We start from the raw sequence: 23,172 nt of genomic DNA on the forward strand, positions 1-23,172 counted from the left end.
TCATTCAAGTTAGTGTCCAAAATATGTGGACACAAGAACAAGAGCTTGTTTTACGGTTACGCATACTAGTCCAACAAGCCAAGGTATCTGGGTAGTGGTAATTAACAGGGCAAAGGTGTGGGGTAAATGTTTAAAACACTATATTCAGCATACAGTATGCAGTATGTAGTATACACTAGTGCAGTATGTAGTATGCAGTATGTAGTATACAGTAGTGAGGTATGCAGTATGTAGTATGCAGTATGTAGTATACAGTAGTGCAGTATGCAGTATACAGTAGTGCAGTATGTAGTATACACTAGTGCAGTATGTAGTATGCAGTATGTAGTATACAGTAGTGCAGTATGCAGTATACAGTAGTGCAGTATGCAGTATACAGTAGTGCAGTATGTAGTATGCAGTATGTAGTATACAGTAGTGCAGTATGCAGTATACAGTGGTGCAGTATGCAGTATACAGTAGTGCAGTATGCAGTATACAGTAGTGCAGTATGTAGTATGCAGTATGTAGTATACAGTAGTGCAGTATGTAGTATACAGTAGTGCAGTATGTAGTATACAGTAGTGCAGTATGTAGTATGCAGTATGTAGTATACAGTAGTGCAGTATGCAGTATACAGTGGTGCAGTATGTAGTATATACACTAGTGCAGTATGTAGTATGCAGTATGTAGTATACAGTAGTGAGGTATGCAGTATGTAGTACGCAGAGCCGGTCTTTGACGTACGTGTCACTTTGCGCGATGACGTCACGGCTGCCAGCACACCAGGAAGTCGCGGATATAAAATTTCTCTACACAAATGAGCGAGAGAAGCTTCAGCAAAATCACAAACATCCCGGAGTTTCACTTTAATCCTCGGGGGGTTTAAACCGGGACTCGATCTGAAGAGCTGCAGATTTAATTCATCTGTAATTCTACAGGTTACAGAGGCAGGACGGAGTCAGGAAGGTAATGATACCATTAAAGCAGGAGAGTGTGTGTGTGTGTGTGTGTGTGTGTGTGTGTGTGTGTGTGTGTGTGTGTGTGTGTGTGTGTGTGTGACATTTCCTCAATAACTACATACACATACACACAACACACACACTCACACACAGACATATACAGACACACACATACAGAGACACACATACAAGAACAATAATTAATATAGTGCACACACACACATACACACAGAGACACACAACACACACACTCACACACACAGACACACACATACACACAGACATATACAGAGACACACATACAAGAACAATAATTAATATAGTACACATACACACAGAGACACACAACACACACACTCACACACACAGACACACACATACACACAGACATATACAGAGACACACATACAAGAACAATAATTAATATAGTGCATATACACACACACACACACACACACACACACAGAAGAATAATATGTAATATAAAGAGTAAACATTATTATTGTTGTTATTGGTGGTTAATTCTGATGGATCTGGTGAGTGTTGGATGGCTGGAACTGGTTTGACAGGGTTTATGTAACATCATCATCTGATGGAGGTTCAGAATGGATCAGCCGCTCTTCACTTCAGTAATAATCATTAAAACTGGGATCAAATGAGTGTTTTTATTTCTAATGTGCACTGAGAAATAGAATCTGTTTCATTCTGATAAGATTACACATGAAGCTGTAATACTGTAATACTCAGTACTAACACACACGACCTGGTTAAATGTATGTGGACTAAACTGTAAAGGTTAGTTTAGCTGATCATTTACATTTTATGGCTTTTAGCAGAAGCATTTATTCCAGCATATATTATTGCAGTTATGACTGAATTATACCGCCGGTCCTTCATTCCTGCAGCCATCAGGGTTTACAGTAATAATATGTAATATATATCACTCATATCTATACTGTACATGTACACTACCGCTCAAAAGTTTGGGATCACTGTGACATTTTCTTGTTTTCAGTGGAAACACACATGAGATGAGGAAATATAGCAAATAAACAGGACATGCAGACATTGTCAGAGTAAGAAATTTTTATTTTAATGGAAATGATGACTGTATACTTCAGATTTTGCCTTCATCAAAAAAGCCACCTTTTGCAGCAATTACAGCCTGGCAGACCCTAGGCATTCTAGCTGTCAATTTTTCGAGGTAATCTGATGTGATTTCACCCCATGCTTCCTGGAGCATCTCCCATAACATGGATTGGATTGATGCAGTCTTCCTCCGTACCATACGGTCCAGCTGCTCCCACAACAGCTCAATAGGGTTCAGATCCGGAGACTGTGCTGGCCACTCCATTAAAGTCAGAATCCTTTTTTTTTAAATATTGCTGACACATTTTAGAGGTGTGTTTGGGGTCATTATCCTGTTGTAGGATGAAATTGGCCCCAATCAAGTGCTGTCCACAGGGTATGGCATGGCGTTGCAAAATCTTGTGGTAGCCTTCCTTCTTCAAAATCCCTTCCACTCTATAGAAATCTCCTATTTTACCACCTCCAAAGCATCCCCAGACCATCACGCTGCCCCCACCATGCTTGACAGATGGCATTAAGCATCGGTCTTGCATCTTTTCATTGCTCCTGCACCTCACAAATGTTCTTCTGTTTGATCCAAAGACCTCAAACTTGGACTCATCTGTCCACAGCACCTTCTTCCAATCTTCCAGTGTCCAATGTCTTTTCTCTTTGGCCCATCGCAGTCTTTTCTTTTTATTGGCCAGTCTGAGATATGGCTTTTTCTTGCCAATTCTGCCATGAAGTCCAGCATCCTGAAGTCGCCTCTTCACCGTTAATGCTGACACTGGTGTTTGACGGGTTCCATTTAGTGCAGCTGTCAGTTGACAACCTGTGAGGCGTCTTTGTCTCAAACTGCACAGTCTAAGATATTTATCTTCTTGTACAGTTGTGCATCGGGGCCTCCCACTCCTTTTTCTGTCCTTGTTAGAGCCAGTTTGTGCTACTCTCTGAAGGGAGTAGTTAACAGCATGGTAAGATATTTAAAGTTTCTTTGCAATATCTCGCATTGAGTAGCCTTCCTTTCTTAAAACGACAATAGACTGACGAGTCTCCAAAGAAAGTTGTTTCTTTCTGGCCATTTTGAGCCTGTAAGCAAGCCAACAACTGCTGATGCTTCAGATACTAAACTAACCTAGAATGTCGTGCTCCCTTATTAGTATAACGTTTTTCAGCTGTGCAACAAAATTGTGAAAGGGTTTCCTAACAATCAAGTAGCCTGATAACATTCTTAACTTGGATTGGCAGCCATACCAGGAGATTGAGGCAGAGGACTGAGAATTGCTGATAATAGGACTATATGCAAAATAAGACTATATGCAAAAATAGGCTTTAATGCAAACATTTTCATTCTTTAAAAATCATCTGATATATTTAAATGAATTGTGTAATGGACAAAATTGTTTGTGAATTGCATGAAAATGTGTTTTTCTTTGGAAAAGAGGGAAATTTGCAAGTGATCCCAAACTTTTGAGCGGTAGTGTATATAGTGCAATAAAAGAATGCAGTATGTAATATATTATTCATAATTCTAAATGTATATATTATATTTTGCAGTTATATATGTACATCACTTTTCTAAAGGGCTCAGGGGCCTAACAGGGGCAACTCGGCGGTGGTGGGGCTTGAACCACCAACCTTCTGATTACTTGTTTAGTACTTGAAGTACCGCAACCCTCATCCATCATCCACACCCTTCTCTAACAGGTGCATATAAAGGTGAACAAGAGGGTTTTGAAAACTGGAAAGGGGAACAGCTTATTGCCCCCTGGGTCTGAGGTCTGGGCTATCATAAATTTGGTAAGGGTTCGGACCCGTGTTCAATCCTCAGCATTGGTCGCCGTCCCTGAGGCACTTTGCGCTGTTCTGCAGTAGGTGGATTGGTCTCCCCAGTGCTCATTTCGCTTAAACACACTCTTGGATGTTCATGTAGTTTCTTCTCTGACGGTCATGTGAGCTGTTCATGCTGTAAAAAGAGTTCCTGGTGGATGATGTTTATTCTCCACGATTTACACAGCCACTCCCAAACTGTACGTTGTTTCCTTTACTGATCCACTGAACACACACACACACACACACACACACACACACACACACCCACACACACACACACACGCAAAGCACTTAGTGCTTTCATTGTAAAGCTATTTATTTTAGTCATAGAGCCGCTGAAAATAAACAATCAAGGTCAGGGATTGTTAGGAATTAGTGCTATCATGTTATAATTCTGTATTTTAGCTTAATAAATTGGAAATGTAAAGTATAAATTCACTAAAAGACAGTATGATGCCCCCCACACACCCACCCCACCTACAGGTCACCTATAGTAATCAACCTATAGAGATGATGGGCGGAGGAACACTGAGAGCACAGCGTGTTCTTCTGTACGTGTTCACGTTCTCTGTAGTAATTCGGTTGTGAGTTCAATGGGCACAAAAATGTCCAAATAGGGGGTGGGGTCGATCGCTTCTTTTCACCTGCTGGGGCGGAGTCTCGCTGAGCGCAATATCATGTGCTGAGAGCCACGCCCGGCCATCCGTGAGCGTCCTCCCCTCTTGCAGGCGCTTCAACCTGCCAGCAGAGGTCACTTACAGTGAATCAATCTTCTAATCAGCTGTGGGTCTGTGTGTCTGTGCAGACACCTGACTGGCTGATAGCTGAGCTGAGATTCGATCTCAGTACATGAAGGCTGGCGTGTTTTACCGCTGAATCACTCGAGCGTTCTGTTTGTAGCTTGATTTAAATAATAATTGTGTTTTTGTTCCTCAGATGGACCCGACGCTCGCTGAGATGGGGAGTCACCTCTCCGATGCCATGAAGATTTTAGAGAGTGGACAAACGTAAGTAAACCTGCATCCTCCGTGACCCCACCCACCCCGCACATGGACTTTTCACCCCCCTTCCCTCCGGAAGGAGGCTGCGCTGCATCCAGGTAAAGACATCTAGACTGAAAAACAGCTTCTACCCGGATGCAGTCAGACTGTTGAACTCTTCTTCTCCCCATATACTGAACATCTTATCAACACAAACTACCATACTGGACACAACTGGCACACTGTCACTTTGACAATCTTGGGATTGTTGCTGCTAGTTTTTTGCTGCTACACCTTTTGCAATCATGCACTTTAGTAAACATAAGCTGCTGCAGTTGTTGTGCAATACTTGTAAACTTTGTACTTGTACTCTTTTTTAGTTTCTCAGTTTGTTCTAAATTTTTATTACTTTATTCTATATTATTCTATATTTTATTCTATTTTATTTTCTTCATGTCACACACACCGAGACCTGGGAAACTGTATTTCGTTCTATCATGTACGTGGTTGAATGACAATAAAGCTGAGTCTGAGTCTGAGTCTGAGTCTGAGTCTGAGTCTCAGTATTCATCTTCCATCATATCTGTGAGTCCTGAAGGCTGCGTTCCAAACTGCCCTACTGTACTGGACAGTGTGTCTATACAGTGCACACTGCGTATCTCATGATGTGGATTGGGACGCAGTCGGAAGGAATTACTCCCGTGTGCTGTGTAAACAACGTCATGAACTGATCTGATGGAAGTTTTTTGCTGTGCAGAGACCCGGAGCAGGACGGAGAGAAGCGGCAGCTGAGCTGGAGGGAAATTCCGGGTCCTCTACAGGGCGAGTAAGTCATGATCTGCACTCATCCAGTTCTGTTCTACTGCGAACAATACGAACAATCAGCTGTAGAATTACTGCCACGCCCTAATTTACAGGGTTAGAACCGCCCTGTATAGATGACTGTGTGCTTAATTAGCTTAAACACCTTTAATTAAAACACACCTATTTAAATAATCAATACGTTTACATTTACGTCATTTAGTGGACTTTATTCAAAGCGACGTACAGTACTGTGACAGTATATTTTCTAAGCAATTGAAGGTTAAGGGCCTTGCTCAAGGGCCCAACAGTGGCGGGGCTTGAACAAGCAACCTTTTGACCACAAATCTACAACTACATACAATTATATGGATAAAAGTATTAGGACACCCCTTTTAATTACTGAATTCACGTGTTTCAGCCACAACCTTTATAATGTGGGAAATGACATGCTTCCAAGTCTGCAGCAATAGTTTAGGGAAGGCCCTCCAGTGTTCTGCACAGAGTCCCGAGCTCAGCCCCACTGAACAGCTAGCTCTGGGATGAACCGGAACACCAACTGATCAGTCAGCGCCCAGCCGTACAAATACAGTCATCGTTTGACTGAACGGGCACAAATTCCCACTGAATTTGTACTTCTTTTTGGTTAAAAAAACAACAACAAAGCCAATTTTTATCAATCAAGGCTGCTGATAATTCTGGAGCCGACTGCTGTCGGTCTGATTAATGTCGGGTTTTCAATGTATATATATATTTATATATTTTATTTTTGTGGTGTGTTGTAGTGGACAGAGTTTTGGGAGCGTGCTGCAGCTGGTTCAGAACCTCATGCACGATGAAGAGGAGAAACACGGTCACCGGTAAGATCACGAACCAAACGTGAGCCAGATCTTCTCGTCCAAGATCAAAAATGTCATTTTGATTGAACAGACAGAAGAATTAATTGATTTAAGGCACATGCAACAAGCTTATGATCAAAAAAAGGGGTGGGGGGGTAATTACTTTTTCATACCCTTAAATATTGCTGTGTGGAAGGTACGAGCTCTGGAAGCCCTTGGACGGGAAGGAATCTACCAGACTTGTATAAACAGGAGATAAAATATCACACTGAAGGTTAATGTGTGTGTGTGTGCGTGTGCAGTAGAATGCAGTGTGTCGGTGAACAGGGTCACATGGCGTTACTGGGTCACAGTCTGGCGGCGTACATCTCCATCCTGGATAAAGAACGCGTGAGGAAGGTCACCACACGGATCCTGTCGGACACCACGCTCTGGCTCTGCCGACTCTTCAGGTACCTTGGCGAACGTAGCGTTTGGTTGGCGCTCGACCCGGGTTTAGTCTGTATACGACAAAAGAGCGTCTTCAGTCCTTTATCCACTAGTCCACCACTGTCCTTGAAGACGAGGTCCCACTGAGATGTAGATGCCCGACTGGCTGATAGTGAACTGGTGCAGTGTAGTTTACTGCTGAAATATGTTCATCATGCTGCTGATCTCTGCTTCTCGGTTTGTGGCTTAGTTAGCTGGTTGTTTTTCTTTAACTCTAGTTAACTCAGGTGTTTATGGGTTAGTAATGATGTGTAATTTAAAGTTCTGCCATCACACGTACGTGTGCTGGAGTGTTGCATGGCGGTGCAATCAGCTTCTAATCCGCGTGTGGTTGCAGGTACGAGAATGGCTCGGCGTACTACCACGAGGACGAGCGAGCCGGCCTGACCAGGGTGTGTCGGCTGGTCATCAACAGCCGCTACGAGGAGTACGCCACCGAGGGGTACGCCGTCTTCGGCTCCAGATCGCCGGTGCTGTACCTGAGCGCTGCGTGCAGGCCTGGACTCGGGGAACACCTCTGCACACAGGTACGGAGCGATACATGGGGGCGGGCGATATATCGGAAACACGAGCTAACAGTGATCCTGACGGGGTCGGTGGTGGAACAGTGGAGCTTCTAGGTTCTTTAAGGGGTGAATGAGGTGGAGATCTTCTTCATTAACCATCTTTTTTGACCCCAGCAACACAAACGACAAGGGGGCGCTCACGTACACGTTTATTTAATTATTATTATATTTCTCTGTGCTCCATTTGTTCAACCAGGGTGTAAAAAACTTTGATCTAGTGTGTCACAGGGACCCCGGGTAACCCCAGTCGCCCTCTTCTGATCAGGCACTTCTGGGGTGTGGTCACATGACTGTGTACGACGCAAATATCTGGATTGGTAGGAAAACGAGCTGTTGAAACCGGCTCGGCTTGTTTTTCCACACCGGTGGCCACCGTAGCGCCCTCTAGCTGTTGCCACAAGCTTGATTTTACACTCCCGGGTGTCCACATACTTTTGGACGTGCGCTATGTAGCCAAAAGTATTCAGACGCCCAAACATGAGCTTGTTGGGTGTTCCGAAGTACGTCCGTGTGTGAGAATTTGTGCCTGTTTAATCACAAGCATTTGTCTTTATAGAGCCTGATCATGCTGGAACAGGACAGGACCTTCCCTAAACTGTTCCCTGTTCATTTTTATTCGCAGTTGGGTCTGCCGCTGTCCAGCGTGTGCACCGTCCCGTGCAACACCATGTTCGGCTCCCAGCACCAGATGGTACGATCCTGTCGAGACCTCCTTTAATTTTATTCTATATTTTCTCGGCCGCCGTGTTCGTAATTATTTGGACGTGCGTCTATCTTGCAGGACGTGGCGCTGCTGGACAAGCTGATTAAAGAAGACGTGGAAGCGGGGAAGCTTCCTTTGCTTCTGGTCGCCAACGCAGGTCAGTTCACTTCTTCTGATTAGTATGTGGAGATCTGTATCGCGCACGGAGAGTCACTGAGAGTCTCCGATATCCCTGGTCACCATCTCATGAATATACTTTTAACTTTTTAACTTTGTCACAAATCCCCTTAGTCACACTCCTGATGTTTAGGATATAATTTTTTTTTTATTTGGCCTTTAGGAACTCCGGGCGCGGGTCACACGGACAAACTGGCTCGACTGAGGGAGCTGTGCACCCAGTACAACGTCTGGCTCCACGTGGAGGGGTGGGTACTCATCACTCGGGGTCCCGTTTGGTATTAATGTTAGAATTTAGGGTTTGTGCACCTAAATACACCCGTCTCTAACCCGAACCTGCTTCACTGGGTTAGTATGGGTTAGTTAGGGTTTATTTTGGGTTAGCAAGGGTTCGTGTAACGTGTTGTTTTGTTCTGTGCTCATCAGTGTGAACCTGGCGACCCTGGTGCTCGGTCACGTCTCCTCTGCAGTCCTGGTATGATGAGGGTTTATATTTCATTTATATCTGTATGGTGTGTTGATGAGCTGTAACTGTTACTTGAGTTGCTCAGTGTTATTGAGCATTTTAGGGCAAAATTGTGTGTGTTTGATTGTGTGTGAGTTTATGCTTCTCTGTGTGTGTGTGTGTTTTTCGATTGTGTGTGTTTCTGATTGTGTGTGTTTCTGATTGTGTGTGTGTGTGTGTTCAGGCAGCCACTAAGAGTGACAGTATGACGTTGACCCCTGGCCCGTGGCTCGGACTGCCGGCGGTTCCTGCAGTTACACTCTACAGACACGAGGACCCTGCACTGGTCAGTACACTGACCACACCCTCACCACCCACCCAGCTTTAATATCATTCATTATACAAACATATCTGTCAGTGATGGATGTACCTGAAACACACCTAATATTTAGTAAGGGCTGAATAGAGTTAGTATGGGCTAGTATCAGTTAGTAAGGACTAGTTAGAGTTAGTAGGGGTTTGTTACAGTTAACAGGAGTTAGTGTTAGTAAAGTTTAGTTAGGGCTGCTTAGGGTTAGTAACAGTTAACAGGAGTTAGTAAGCATTAGTAAGGGTTAGTTAGGTCTGGTTAGGGATAGCAAGGGTTTGTTACAATTAACAAAAGTTAGTAAAGGTTAGTTAGGGTTTGTTAGAGCTAACAGTAGTTATTTACTATTAGTAAGGGTTAGTTAGGGCTTGGTAGGGTTAGTACAGGTTAGTAACAAGTAGTTGGGGTTAGTTATGATTGGTACGGGTTGGTTAGGCCTGGGGAATGACTGAAGTCATACGATGGATTGGCGTCCTGTCCAGGATGTTTCTTGTACTCAGTGTTTCCTGGTGGACCTGGACCCACCATGACTTTGACCAGGTTAAAGCGGATGATGAAAATAAAATGACTGTTATTAGCAGCAGTAATTAAATATCCACGTTTTAGTTGTGTTAATCCTGAACATCCCTGCATGAACGTTTACACTTCAGAGCGCCGGTTTAAGGTGGATCCTCCTGTTTAAGGCGGATCTGTTTGTGTGTCTCTGTTAGTCGTTAGCGGCGGGACTCACCTGTAGCCACGCGGTGGAGAAGCTCCGAGCTCTTCCTCTCTGGCTCTCACTGCAGTACCTGGGACACGACGGCATCGTGGAGAAGATCAAACAATCCTCACAGCTCGTACGTACACACACACACACACACACACATATACACACACATATACACACACGTACATATACACACACGTGCATACACATGTACACACACACATACATGCATGTACACACACACACACACACACATACATACATGTACACACACATGTACACACACACACATATACACACACGTACATATACACACACGTGCATGCATGTACACACACACACACACACACACACACACACACACACACACACACACGTACATATACACACACGTGCATACACACATGTACACACACACATACATGCATGTACACACACACACATACACACACGTACATATACACACACGTGCATACACACATGTACACACACACATACATGCATGTACACACACACACACACACACATACATACATGTACACACACACATGTACACACACACATACGTAGACACACACACAAATACATGCATGTACATACACACACACACACTTATGCACATTTTGATGGTATGATAGTGTATGTAGTGTATGTTGATTTGATGTTATATATTTAACTACATTTAATAACTGAACTGTGTGTGTTTTATTATTATAGAGTCAGCAGCTTCTATCCAGGTTGAAAACTTTATCCTCCATTAAAACCTCGGTAAGTGAATCAGCCTCGTTACCGTCGTTATCATCTCATCAAAGCCTCTGTGAGATTCCAGCTATTATACACGGGAGAATTAGGGACTCGTTTATGGGTCGTTCCACCAAACTGGTGCCATCTGAGTGCAGTGACTGGATGAATCTAAAGTTTATTTTTTATCTTTGTTTAACACTGAATCTAGTAACGCACACACTTAACTACTCAGAATGTGTTTGGGTCGAATCTCAGGCAGCTTTGTTTCATTTGTACGAGGTTTCTAGGTGGAAGATGAGTGTACATGAGTAACAGGACTGAGAGTTCTAATTTTAACCTAAAATTAGTAAATCTGTGAAATATAGCAGCATGGAAAACATGCTAAAGCACCAGAACACCAGGCACAGTCTAGTGATTCATCACAAAATGCTCATACGGGGGAAAAAAGAACCTACCAATGCTCCTCCCGTGAGCTTCAGTACATACAGATGATGAACATTTCTGTTTTAAATGTGAGCTGATCGATGAGGATATTCCCACATGTTTATGATCAGAAGGATGAATATGTGAGGGTAACAGGACTGAGGGGATTTTAACCACATTATTCTACATTTCTGATGGAAATTAAAGATTAAAAACACAGATGTGATCTGAAGTCACCAAACACTGCAGGATAAAAGCATTTCTGACTGATTTTACTCTTATACTTTATTCTAAAGTGTCAGGTTAGAGAGGGGACGTGACCATGTGTAAAAAATACTTTTATTCAGTATTATAGGCTTTTTTTTATGAACGTTTATAATTATATCTCATACATTTGCAGGTAGATGAATGTGGAGGGCACTCTACTCAATAAAAAATGCATTTTAAGGTTTATTTTCATGTACATTTATACTTATACTGTTCTGGGGACAGAAATGGCACCAATTCGGGAGGATCGACTTCTCGAACGTTAATCAAAAGATTAGGATCGTCACAGGTTCAAACCTTGGCTAGTTAGTGCAGTCCGATTGGGGGGCAGATACTTTTTCACACCTCGAAAAACCTATTAAATGTGTGTTTTTTTATAATTAAAGAAAGTAAAATAAGATGCAGGAAGGTAAAAGCAGGTAAATGAAAGTGAATGGTGATCTAATGTGTTCCTGTGTGGTTTGAATCAGGACGTCCTTGACAGTGAGGTCTCTCTCCTGGAGGCTTTGAGCATGGTAAACGTGTGTGTGTGTGTGTACGTGTGTGTGTGTGTGAGTATCGAGGGGTGGATCTGTATGATAAATCGATGGTATGATAATCGTACAGCCATTAAATCACATCATCATAAATCTGACAGTCCTGTGTGTAAGACTGCCTATACGGCCAAATGTATGTGGACACCTGATAACAGATCTCAAATCCTCAAAAGTATTTGTAAAGATTTCGGACTGTGTTTGTGGGAACTTGTGCCCGGTCAATCACGAGAGCATTCGTCAGCTCAGTTGACGTTGATGCTCGAGAGGTTTTTGAAGGTCCTTCCCCAGAATGCAGTACTCGCCTCCGCTCTTCCTGTCACTAGAGTTTGAAACATGACTGCAGGGATTCTCTTTTATTTAGACACTCATTATGGTACCAGGTGCAAGGTCTGGTTCACAGTCTGTGTTCCTATTCATCCCACACTCACCAAACCTCTCCATGAGTGAACCCTGAAGATCTGACCAACCTGAATTTTTCTGTTAGGTGCCGCATGATGAGAACACATTTCCAGTTCTCCGGAGTCTGAGGTTGTTGTGCTTTACACCCTCCAGATGAAGCTCGGAACCTAATCAGTCACCAAGAGTGAATTTTTTTTCAGCTCACCAGTCGAGACTGGCGTGTTAGCAGGGCGGAGTGTTGAACTGGTCCGCTAATAAGGTGGCATCACGCCTGTCTCAGATAGAATCCAGTGTTTACACGGAGTGTCCGAATACTTTTGGCAGTGCAGCATCTGTACTTGCTGGTTTTTAAGCATTTTGAATTGATTTGCTTTTAATGCGTACCGACACACCCCTGGTGCAGAGTGTGTGTGTGTGTGTGTGTGTGTGTGTGTGTGTGTGTGTGTGTGTGTGTGTGTGTGTGTGTATACTAGCTCTTGATCAGTGTGTGTTAGTGAGACCCGGGTGCCTTGGTTCCAGGGGGCTGTGTGTCGTTCGCGGGTGCCGCCTCTCTCCGCGGCCTCACTGAGGGACGTGCTGGGCTCTGTCATACTCTCTATTGTAGGTGGGATCCGTCCTCAACCCCAAACCGAACCTCGCCCCCCTCGCCCGCTCACCCCCTCGCCCGCTCTGTTCTACCCTCACCGCTCCCCCCCTCCACGCCTCATCATGTCCACCGCTTGGCGCGCACGGCATGTGCACAAACATCCGGGGAAGCTGAAGGTCACCCGATGGAGCTTGGATGACCGGCGGGTCATAAGCACCGGACCTTTGGGGGCCCGTTTTTTGGGGGCCCCCGTGCTTCAGCATGTAGATTCACTTTGATCTTCGGGATTCGGGACAGAAGAGCTTTGTTGTGCGGCGCCGTTTATTTTCATTTCCATCGTGAGAATCGGTGCTTCATTACGGCCAAATTAAGGGAGGATTAGTGACAACTCGTCAGTAGTGGGGCTTGAACCAACAACCTTCTGATTACTACTCCAGTACCTTAACCTCTGAGCTACCGCTGTTCCATTTCCAAGCGACTGAACCACAATTAAAGCTGCAGGTTCGTTTATTAACTTAATCACTGTTAAGCAAGATGAGATTAAGGCCACGTGAGGCAACTAACAGAGTTCCAAGGAGGCCTGAATCGACTTGTCCAGTCTGGTTTAGTCATATCCAGTTCCCCTCGTGAACCCGCTGCCGCTTGAACGACCCCCGATGTGAGCGAGGAGAGTCGGCTCGCCGCACGGCCGTTCAGTCACGTGTCCCGCGGAGAGCCGCATCGCACACAGAGAGCCCCCGCCCTTTCCTCCCTCAGACACCGTGCACCCATATGCCCCTATTCCACACCCGTATGAGCACCTGACAAAAAACGCACCCTGTGGCGTTTCATAAAGCCACCGTTCGGAAACGGAACCTATATCAAAGGTCAAGGTACAGACGTACAGCTCGGTGTAAGGAGCACGAAACCTGGACTCCTGAGCAATCGGGAAACGACACCAGATCTGGTACGTTTTCCCCCATTGCTCAGGGGTCCAGGATTCGTGCTCTATACCCCAGCGTATGTGTTTTGTACGTAGATCTTGTGATCCAGTAGATCACAAGATTCACGCAGCAACTGTTTGGCTCTCTCAGAACTCTGTTGGTTGCCTAATCTTACATAGTAGTTTTGCCGCTCCAGGGTCCTCCTGTTCCCGCGGCCGTTATCACTCACGCGGCCCAGTCCAGCCCAGCTTAACCAGTAACTAACCCCTCCCCCTTCCCATGACATCACATCCGGGCGTCTGTCCGGACGCCCCGAGCCTGGAGGAGGCCGCCACGCACCGCGCTGCTCGCTGCATGACATCACGACTCCGGCTCTGTCTCATTCTCACATGTCAGTGCCGTCGGGTTTGTTAGACGCCCCCCACTCGCTCTTGCTCTCTCTCGCTCTCGCTGTGTTTCTTTATGGTCCTTATGTTGTTCTCTCTCCTGCATCCTTCTCCTCTTGTCGTTCGCAGGTCGAGGACGAGATCAGCTCTCCGGTCGTCGTGTTCCGCTTCTCTCAGGATACCAGTTCGGGTAAGTTCCTTTTTTGGGTTCCGAGGGGTCTCTGTGCAGCACAGAGACGGAGGATAATGTAGATCTGTGACTGACTCTCTGTGCGCGATACGGATCTCAGTATGAACCCGTTTCTGTGTGCAGCGTCCAGCGGCGGTTCCGTAGAGGGGTGCGGTTCTGGAGACCGGGAGGTCCTGGACTCCTTCAACAGATGGGTAAGAACTGGTCCGATCCGCCCCCTATACAGAGCGAACCCTAAAATTTTGAACCTAAACCAGTTACGGCGGGTGTTTGTTTGCGCTCCTGTGCAGCTGGGCGAGCGGTTGGCGCGGGTGGTAGCTGCCAGCGGTGTGGATGTGGTGGAGCTGGAGGACGAGGGCGCGTGCGTACGGTTCAGCCCCCTGATGACGGCAGCGGGTGAGAGCTCACGCACACCGAGTGTGTTCACGCGCGGAAGTAATCAGATTACGACAGATTACGCCAATGATCTGATTATTTTGGGAATAATCTGATTAAGATCCGGTTGTGGAGATTATCAGATTAGAATTAAATTCTGTGAATCTGATTAGGATTAAATTTCTACGAATCTGATTAGGATCGGGTATTATTAGGATCAGATTTCAGGAATAATCTGAATAGGATCAGGCTCTGGGATTGATTAGAATTTGGATCTGGGATTAATCTAATTAGGATTAGGCTATGGGAATAATCTGATTAGGATCAGGTTTTATGAATAATCTGATTAGGATCAGGATCTGGGAATAATCTGATTAGGATCTGGTTTTAGGAATAATCTGATTAGGATCAGGATCTAAAAATAATCAGATTAGGTTCAGTATCTGCCAGTAATCTGATTACGATTAAATCCTGGGAATAATCTGATTTTCTGAATTGGTTTGTGTGTGATTGTGTGTGTGTGTGTGTGTGTGTGTGTGTGTGTGTGTGTGTGTATTTATATGTGTGTTATTGTGTGTGTTATTGTGTGTGTGTGTATTTATATATGTGTGTGTGTGATTGTGTGTGTGTGTATGTGTGTGTGTGTGTGTGTGTGTGTGTGTGTGTGTGTGTGTGTGTATTTATATGTGTGTTATTGTGTGTGTGTATTTATATATGTTTGTGTGTGTATGTGTGTGTGTGTGTGTGTGATCGTGTGTGTACAGCCCTCGGTACTCAGCAGGAGGACGTGACGGTGCTGGTGGAGAGGTTATCAGATCTAATCCCCGTGTTGAGCTCCACTCTCAGGTTGCGGCATGATTTTCGGGAGGAGGTGCTGCAGTACTCGCCCCTCACCTACGTGGACGATCCCACCTGGGCCGGTCTGGGAGCCGTCAGGTCAGAGGTCAAACCCACCATTAATCCTAATCCTAACGCACCCTAAACCCTCACCCGTCGCCTCTCATGCGCCCCGCCCGTGTCTCCCTGCAGGTACGAGTCGAGGAGGGCGGATCTGGGTGAGGATAAGAGGGAGCAGGAGCTGAGGAAGATCAACACCGAGCTGCTGAAGAAACTCAGGGAGCTCGACACCGAGCTGGACTTCTCCACAGGTCACCATCATCATCGTCATAGTAACGGCTGAGGTAGCAGCTGGTGCACTACTGCAGAGACCAGGGTTTGAGTCTCGGTGTTGCCACCAGTCTGCTCGGGTGCTCTACAGACACGTCCAGTATTTATCTGTGGTGTCTGAGGGAGGTTAGGAATGTAACTTACCGTTACAACAGCGACACCTGCTGGCTGGCTGAGGTTCTGTATTCAGTGGTGGAAGAGTACAGAGAGCGTGGGGGGTTAATGCTCTCCGGTTGGGGAAAAGAAGTGATCACACGTGTCATTAGTGATAATATAAAATATATTAACAATTATTATATTGAATATAATAATAATTATAATAAATATAATAATAATAATAAAATATTGAATATAATGAAATAATAATAATAATAATGAATATATTAATAAATACAATAATTATATTGTATATAATAATAATAATAATAATATTGAATATAATAATAATAATGAATATAATAATAATAATAATTAATATAATAATGATAATAATAACATTGAATATAATTATAATAATGATAATTATTAAGAAAAAACAGTAATAATAAGGATAATAAAAATAATGAAAATAATAGTATAAAATTATAACATTATTATTACAGTAGTAATAATATACATGTTAATAAAAATAATAATGATAAAGATGATAATAAACAATAATTAAAATAAGTATTATTTATAATAGTGATGAAAATAATAGTAATAATAAAAGTAATTATAATAATAATAATAATTATGCTTCAAATAATATAATATTATTACAGTATTATTAATATAAATGTCAATAATAAAAACTAATGATAATAAATAATAATAAAAATTAAGGTATTATAAATAGTAGTGATCATAAAAATAATAATAATAATAATAATAATTGGATCTGGGGTCAACTCAAAATTATTGGTGACTTTTTATCATCCACACAATCTCCTGAATTACTCATTTTTTGGAACTAGAACCTGGTATTGTTCCAGAGCTTTGTTTTTAACTCGATCGTTCTGTATTGTGGATTTAGTGACCGTGTGTGATGATGTGTGAGGTAATAAACTCCTCTGATCCCTTGTCCTGTACAGGACCGGAGTTTGGTGAGGAACAGAGCTGCATCTTTATTGGAATGGCATCGGAGGACCTGGACGTGTCGGTGCTGGTGGAGACCATCGCGTCGACAGGGAAAGAGATCGAGGAGAGTGGACAGGTACGATGGGGATGAAATATGTGGGGAACCATCAGAGCCGCTCGGATTTTGAGTGCCGTTTATTTGTTCCTCTGTAGATGTTGGAGAACCTGACGGAGGTGGTGAGGAAGGGAATTCTGGAGGCCGAGATTCAGCTTCTGAAAGCCAACGAGGACAAGCTGATAGAGGAGGTGTGTGTGTGTGTGTGTGTGTGTGACATTAGAGATCAGGATCATATGTTTTAATACCGTTTGTTTTTGGAACGGGATGCACGACAAGCTCACGGTCAGGCGTCCGAATACTTTTGGCCACGTCGTGTATCAGGTTTTACTTTTCTCTGATATGTTTCTCTTGGTTCCTGTAGGGGGTGCTGCGACAGATTCCTCTGGTGGGTTCAGTACTGAACTGGTTCTCTCCCATTCAGAGCTCGGTGAAGGGAAGAACGTTCGACCTGGCAGCAGGTGAGCAGTGTGTGTGTGTGTGTGTGTGTGTGTGAGTGTGTGTGAGTGTGTGTGTGTGTGTGTGAGTGTGTGTGTGTGAGTGTGTGTGTGAGTGTGTGTGGGGGGTGTGAGTGTGTGTGAGTGAGTGTGTGTGAGAGTGTGTGTGTGTAAGGGGGGGGGGTGTTAGTGTGTGTGTGTGTGTGTGTGTGTGGGGTGTGTGTGTGAGTGTGTGTGGGGGGGGGTGTGAGTGAGTGAGTGTGTGTGTGTGTGTGTGTGTGTGTGTGTGTGGGGGGGGGTGTTAGTGTGTGAGTGTGTGTGTGGGGTGTGAGTGTGGGGGTGGGGGGGGGGTGTGTGTGTGTGTGTGTGGGGGGGGGGGTGTTAGTGTGTGAGTGTGTGTGTGTGTCTGGATCAGTGTAACGTTCCTCTGTCGTGCCTGCAGGTTCTCTGGACAGCACCGAACCCATTTACTCCATGAAGGTCCAGATGAGCAAAGAATCCTCACCTGAAGCGGCCACGCCCGCCACCAGACGCCTCTCAGGTTAGCAGCTAGCGCTCAGGTGATGCAGCCTAACGCCCCGCCCTGCTCCCCACCCTGTCTTAGCATCGCGTTTGTTTTGTTTTCTGTCGCTCGCAGGACAAAAGCCGCTCCGGCGCCCGGCCGTGGGTTCGGACTCCTGCAGCGAGACCAGCTCCCTGTCTCACCTGGACGACTCCGCGAAGGACGCCGAGGTTCCATCGGCTCGCCCGCCACCGGGGTCCGAGGCGCCCGTGGAGCTGAACGCCGAAGAACAGACCGCCGATCAGAAGGTTCCTCAAAGCCAGGAGGAGTCCGACTCCATCAGATAGAAGCATCCAGGGGGCGCTACACACACACACACTGTGAATGCCTTGATCACATGACTCCAGGGCTGCGTTCCAATACTGCTCTAATGCACCTTCGTCCGCCCGCCCTCGCTCCTCCTCGGCTTTGTTCTCTCCCTCGTTCTCTCTCTCTTCACATTTTGTTATTTTGTCCGCACGACCAGGATGGGCTTCACCCACAATGCTTTGCTTCATAATTATAGATTAGGTAAGAGCTTAAATGACGCTGACTTTATAAGCGTCTCCTGTGCTTTATATGTGGAAGGTGGAAGTTTCTCCACTAGGGGGAGCTGTTGGCTGCTGCTCGCTACCTAACACGCAGAGTAAACCGAACCCCGAAGTTCCGCTCCCCGATTTCCACCGTGTGAAGAACACATACGCCATGACAGACGTCAGGAGACACTTGGTCTTGTTCTGGAACCGTTGCGTTTAGAGCAGGAAGCGTTTTGGAGGTGCGCGGTTGAGGGAACGTGGATGAAGGTGCATTACAAGCGTATTGGAACACAGGTGAGAATAAGGTGCCACTAATGAAGCGAATGAAGAATTTTATTACCGTCCGTCCTTTTTTTTATTACGTTCATGTTGAGGCGGTTTGTCTCCTCCCTGTCACGCCCGTTCTTTAGCGTTTAGTTCACATTATACAGCACGGCTTTACACTTTAGATAGCGGGTTAAACGTTATAGTTTTTGTTCTTTTATTATGTAAACATCGGTTGTTTACTAAAAGCGGGTAGTTCGGTGAAAAATGAAATGTAGGCGATGTTCCCTGGGTCCCTTGGTCCAGCGGTTCACAGGTTCTCAACCCCTGATGGATCTGGGACCGACTGCTTGTGGAGCCAAATCATTGTTAACGACTCAATACTTTACAAACGGTTAATAACATGCCGACCTGATTGGCTGACGTCTGCCGGGTGGGCGGGCTGAAGGGATTCCTCGTTGCTGCTGTGAATAATGGAGAGCAGTGCCTGACCCTGTACGTGATACTGATCCCTGTGTGAAGCCACCACAGGCAGGTGAAAAGAAGCGGTGTCAGGTACCTGAAGAAGGAATTGGGGTGTAATTGGGGTAATTGGAAACGACGGTTTACACTGTAAACACTCCGGTACATCCATCAATATCATCTAGAGCGAAGACCCATGTCTGATTCATTTGGGATTTTATTCTAGAAAATATCCAGCGCACACGGGTAATCTGGGTGTTTGTATCGAAGGCCACAGGTAGACGTTTATTTGTTTAAGCATTTTGGCTAATGGACCAGGAATTATTAAGGGAACATTGTGTACATTTCATTTTACTTGAACTGAATTCTAGAAGCAGCGCCCGTGTAGAATGGTTTGTCTTTTACGTTGTGTGTGTTATTGCCAAAAGAAGGGGTGGTTTGGATTTTGGGTGAAGGATTAAGAAATAGTCACATGATGGGTGGTGATGATGGACCGGTGATGATGGGACCGGTGATGATGATGGGTATTGATGATGGGACCTGGGACCAGTGATGATGGGTGGTTGATGATGGGTGGTTGATGATGGGTGTTGATGATGGGTGGTTGATGATGGGTGGTTGATGATGGGTGGTGATGATGGGACTGGTGATGATGATGGGTATTGATGATGGGACCTGGGACCAGTGATGATGGGACTGGTGATGATGGGACCAGTGATGATGGGTGGTTGATGATGGGTGGTTGATGATGGGAGGTGATGATGGGACCAGTGATGATGGGTGGTGATGATGGGACCGGTGATGATGGGACCGGTGATGATGATGGGACCAGTGATGATGGGTGGTTGATGATGGGAGGTGATGATGGGACCTGGGACCAGTGATGATGGGTGGTTGATGATGGGAGGTGATGATGGGACTGGTGATGATGGGTGGTGATGATGGGACCAGTGATGATGGGTGGTGATGATGGGACTGGTGATGATGGGACCAGTGATGATGGGTGGTGATGATGGGACTGGTGATGATGGGACCGGTGATGATGGGTGGTGATGATGGGACTGGTGATGATGGGACCGGTGATGATGGACCGGAAGCCTCGTTGCACTTTCTGTACAGAACGTTGGGATTTAATCACACTGATCTTTATTTATCTTCGGTCTGCGGTTGTTTATTTGCACTCTGACGGAGGAACGTGTGTTTATGTTTGTCTCGTACGTTGATGGGAAACGCGGCGTGTTGTAATGTTTACTGTAAAACTGACCGACCGTCAGAGATGATAGAATTTACACTGGGTTCACTGGGCCATCAGGCCAAACCATCGAGCCATCGCTGGATGAAGGTACCCATCGAGAACGTCCTTCAACTCACCGTGACCGTACACATACAGTAACCCGGGCATATTTCAACCAAATCGCATGTATCTGTGTTTTATTCCCCCTAATAATGAATGTAAATGAATAATTTATTTTCATGATGTAAACGGTTCTTTTTTAAACAGCTAGACTCTCTTGGTTTGGTGCAATAATCACATTCATTTGGGATTTTCTTTTTGTTCTTGATTTTGACCGAGCAGAGTAGATTAGTTTTATAATCACAAGCTTTTCCTAAATTAAGCACGTATGAATGATAATAAAGCTGATGATACTGGTCCAAACTCACCTCTGCTCCTCATTTGTCTTTATTTGTGGTTTAGATCGAACGCCATCCTCATACACCCTGGTGACCTTACGTGTATCAAAGACTTATTTAGAGCAGCCAATCCACCTTCTGTGTGTTTTGGGCGGTGGAGGGATGCACGCGTGTTCGTGGGGGTTTGGGGGTGTGGGGTTGCATGACAAACCTCTTACAGACACTAATGAGAAGTGAGGATCGAACCCAGGTTTGCAGGGTCCATGTTTCTCTGCACCACCCATATTGCAACAGACACTTATATGACCAGAAGTATGTGGACACCTGACCATTGTTTGACATCGTATTCTGAAGCCATGTGCACTAATATTTTTTAACAAAAGAGCATCTATGAGGTCGGGCACTGATGCTGGACTTGAAGGCCTGGTCAGTAGTCTACATTCCAATTTATCCCAAAGGTGTTCAGTGGGGTTGAGGTCAGGGATGTGTGTAGTTCCTTTATGGACCTGGCTTTGCTGCCCAACAACCCTGTCAGAACCTATAGACAGATTTTGGCTCGTCCCTCCTGGACTGCTGTGGGTTGGAAGTTGGAACTCATCACGGCTGCTTGTGACACCCTTGATGTTTGGAAGACACTTCAACCCAGTCGCCTGGCCGTAACGATTTGGTCCTTAAGTCCTCAAAGTTCCTCAGGTCTTTATGCTGATCAGATCTGTTCTTTGTAAATTCTGGTATATTTTGGTAAATAGTGCTAAAATAGTATTTGCCCCCTTTTCAGTTTCTTCTACATTTTTTGAGGGTTTTCTCGTTTTATCACTCAATCCAGTCGTGGCCAGTTGGAGCTTATCTCTCTCTTGTCGATGCCCCCACCCTGATCTAGGATCATGCGACCCCGCCGCGCCAATTGCTTTCTTTCACCTGCCTTAAAAACCGTCAGGGCATTCATTTCATTAAGCACTGTTACTGTCTCCATCGTTCTTATTTTCATATGCTAACAGCCAGAAACTTGCTTTTCCAGTATTAACGGCACCTTCCATGTGAAGCTCCTACATCAAATCAGCATAATAGTTAGTAAACTTTAATACTTTAATAACTTTTTAACCCAGTCATATTAATTGTCTGTTCTTCAGAATGTCTTTGTGTTATTAGTGCTGTATAACAATATAACATCAACACAATTTACAGTATTAATCTAGTATTATATAACAAATGATAATAATATATAAAATAGTGTACAAAATATAGCAAAAGTCATTTTTTCGTTTTCATGCTGTACCACATAAATGATCCTGGTCAGGATTGTGGTGGGTCCGGTTTCCCTGAATCACTGGCGGTAATGCAGTAACACACCCTGACACCAATCCATCATGGGCCTTATCCATCCCCCCAGACACCACAGATGCCTGGCCTGCTGATAGCACCATTGGAGATTCTGACCCTGGATCTGAGCTGTAGTGGGATGGCATAATTTACCTTGTGCCACTCGAGCAACTAAAAAATAAATATTATATAAAATAATTATTATCAATGCATTCTTATATATGAATATCAATGTAATACTGTAGTTTAATTGATGTGAAACATCAATAGCGCGGGCGGCACGGTGTATAAGTGGGTAGCACTGTCGCCTTACAGCAAGAAGGTCCTGGGTTCGATCCCCAGGCCGGGTCCGGGTCCTTTCTATGTAGAGTCTACATGTTCTCCCCGTGTCTGCGTGGGTTTCCTCCGGGTGCTCCGGTTTCCTCCCACAGTCCAAAGACGTGCAAGTGAGGTGAATTGGAGACACTAAATTGTCCATGACTGTGTTTGATATAACCTTGTGAACTAATGAATCTTGTGTAATGAGTAACTACCGTTCCTGTCATGAATGTAACCAAAACGTGTTAAACATGACGTTACAATCCTAATAAACAAACAAACATTAAACAAACACACTTTTACCTGCAGGCTGTGTAAGTGAGTAAAGTCTGAAAAGTGTTTCAAAATATCTTTAACAAATCTTAATATTAGTGAAACTTAATAAATCAGTAAACAAATTAATGAATAAATGATTTTTTACAGACGTGTCACTTTAAGATGTAGCGTTTCAACGAGGAACAGTCCGATCGGTCAGAAATAGGGAAATGTAGTCTTTTAAGGAGTTCGAGTTCTATGTACACAAGCGCAGTTCTCCAGTAAAAGAACTACATTTCCCATAATGCACTTCTTCACCGGT

At 44.7% G+C, this 23,172-nt stretch overlaps 1 protein-coding gene across 1 annotated transcript; it reads left to right on the forward strand.

Annotated features, from left to right (window-relative positions):
• Positions 1 to 765: 765 nt before the first annotated feature.
• On the forward strand, positions 766 to 20,986 carry pdxdc1 (pyridoxal-dependent decarboxylase domain containing 1). Its single transcript, XM_063018781.1, has 23 exons — positions 766 to 948; positions 4,779 to 4,849; positions 5,580 to 5,648; positions 6,409 to 6,483; positions 6,765 to 6,914; positions 7,289 to 7,478; positions 8,140 to 8,208; positions 8,299 to 8,377; positions 8,561 to 8,645; positions 8,824 to 8,872; positions 9,087 to 9,188; positions 9,920 to 10,045; positions 10,633 to 10,683; positions 14,309 to 14,369; positions 14,493 to 14,563; positions 14,660 to 14,765; positions 15,509 to 15,680; positions 15,774 to 15,892; positions 16,985 to 17,106; positions 17,184 to 17,276; positions 17,450 to 17,546; positions 17,965 to 18,063; positions 18,160 to 20,986. The coding sequence occupies exons 2-23, from the start codon at positions 4,779 to 4,781 to the stop codon at positions 18,369 to 18,371; spliced, it is 2,268 nt and encodes a 755-aa protein (XP_062874851.1). The 5' UTR covers positions 766 to 948; the 3' UTR covers positions 18,372 to 20,986.
• Positions 20,987 to 23,172: the final 2,186 nt, after the last annotated feature.

The sequence above is a fragment of the Trichomycterus rosablanca genome, chromosome 22 (assembly GCF_030014385.1).
Source record: "Trichomycterus rosablanca isolate fTriRos1 chromosome 22, fTriRos1.hap1, whole genome shotgun sequence".
NCBI classification, from domain to species: Eukaryota; Metazoa; Chordata; class Actinopteri; order Siluriformes; family Trichomycteridae; genus Trichomycterus; species Trichomycterus rosablanca.

Excerpts from the sequence above, each read along its gene's own strand:
- pdxdc1 (XM_063018781.1), top strand. The coding sequence starts at position 4,779 with ATGGACCCGACGCTCGCTGAGATGGGGAGTCACCTCTCCGATGCCATG. Across the intron at positions 6,915-7,288 it reads TGGCTCTGCCGACTCTTCAG|GTACGAGAATGGCTCGGCGT; the intron begins GTACCTTGGCGA and ends GTGTGGTTGCAG. Across the intron at positions 14,766-15,508 it reads CCCCCTGATGACGGCAGCGG|CCCTCGGTACTCAGCAGGAG; the intron begins GTGAGAGCTCAC and ends GTGTGTGTACAG.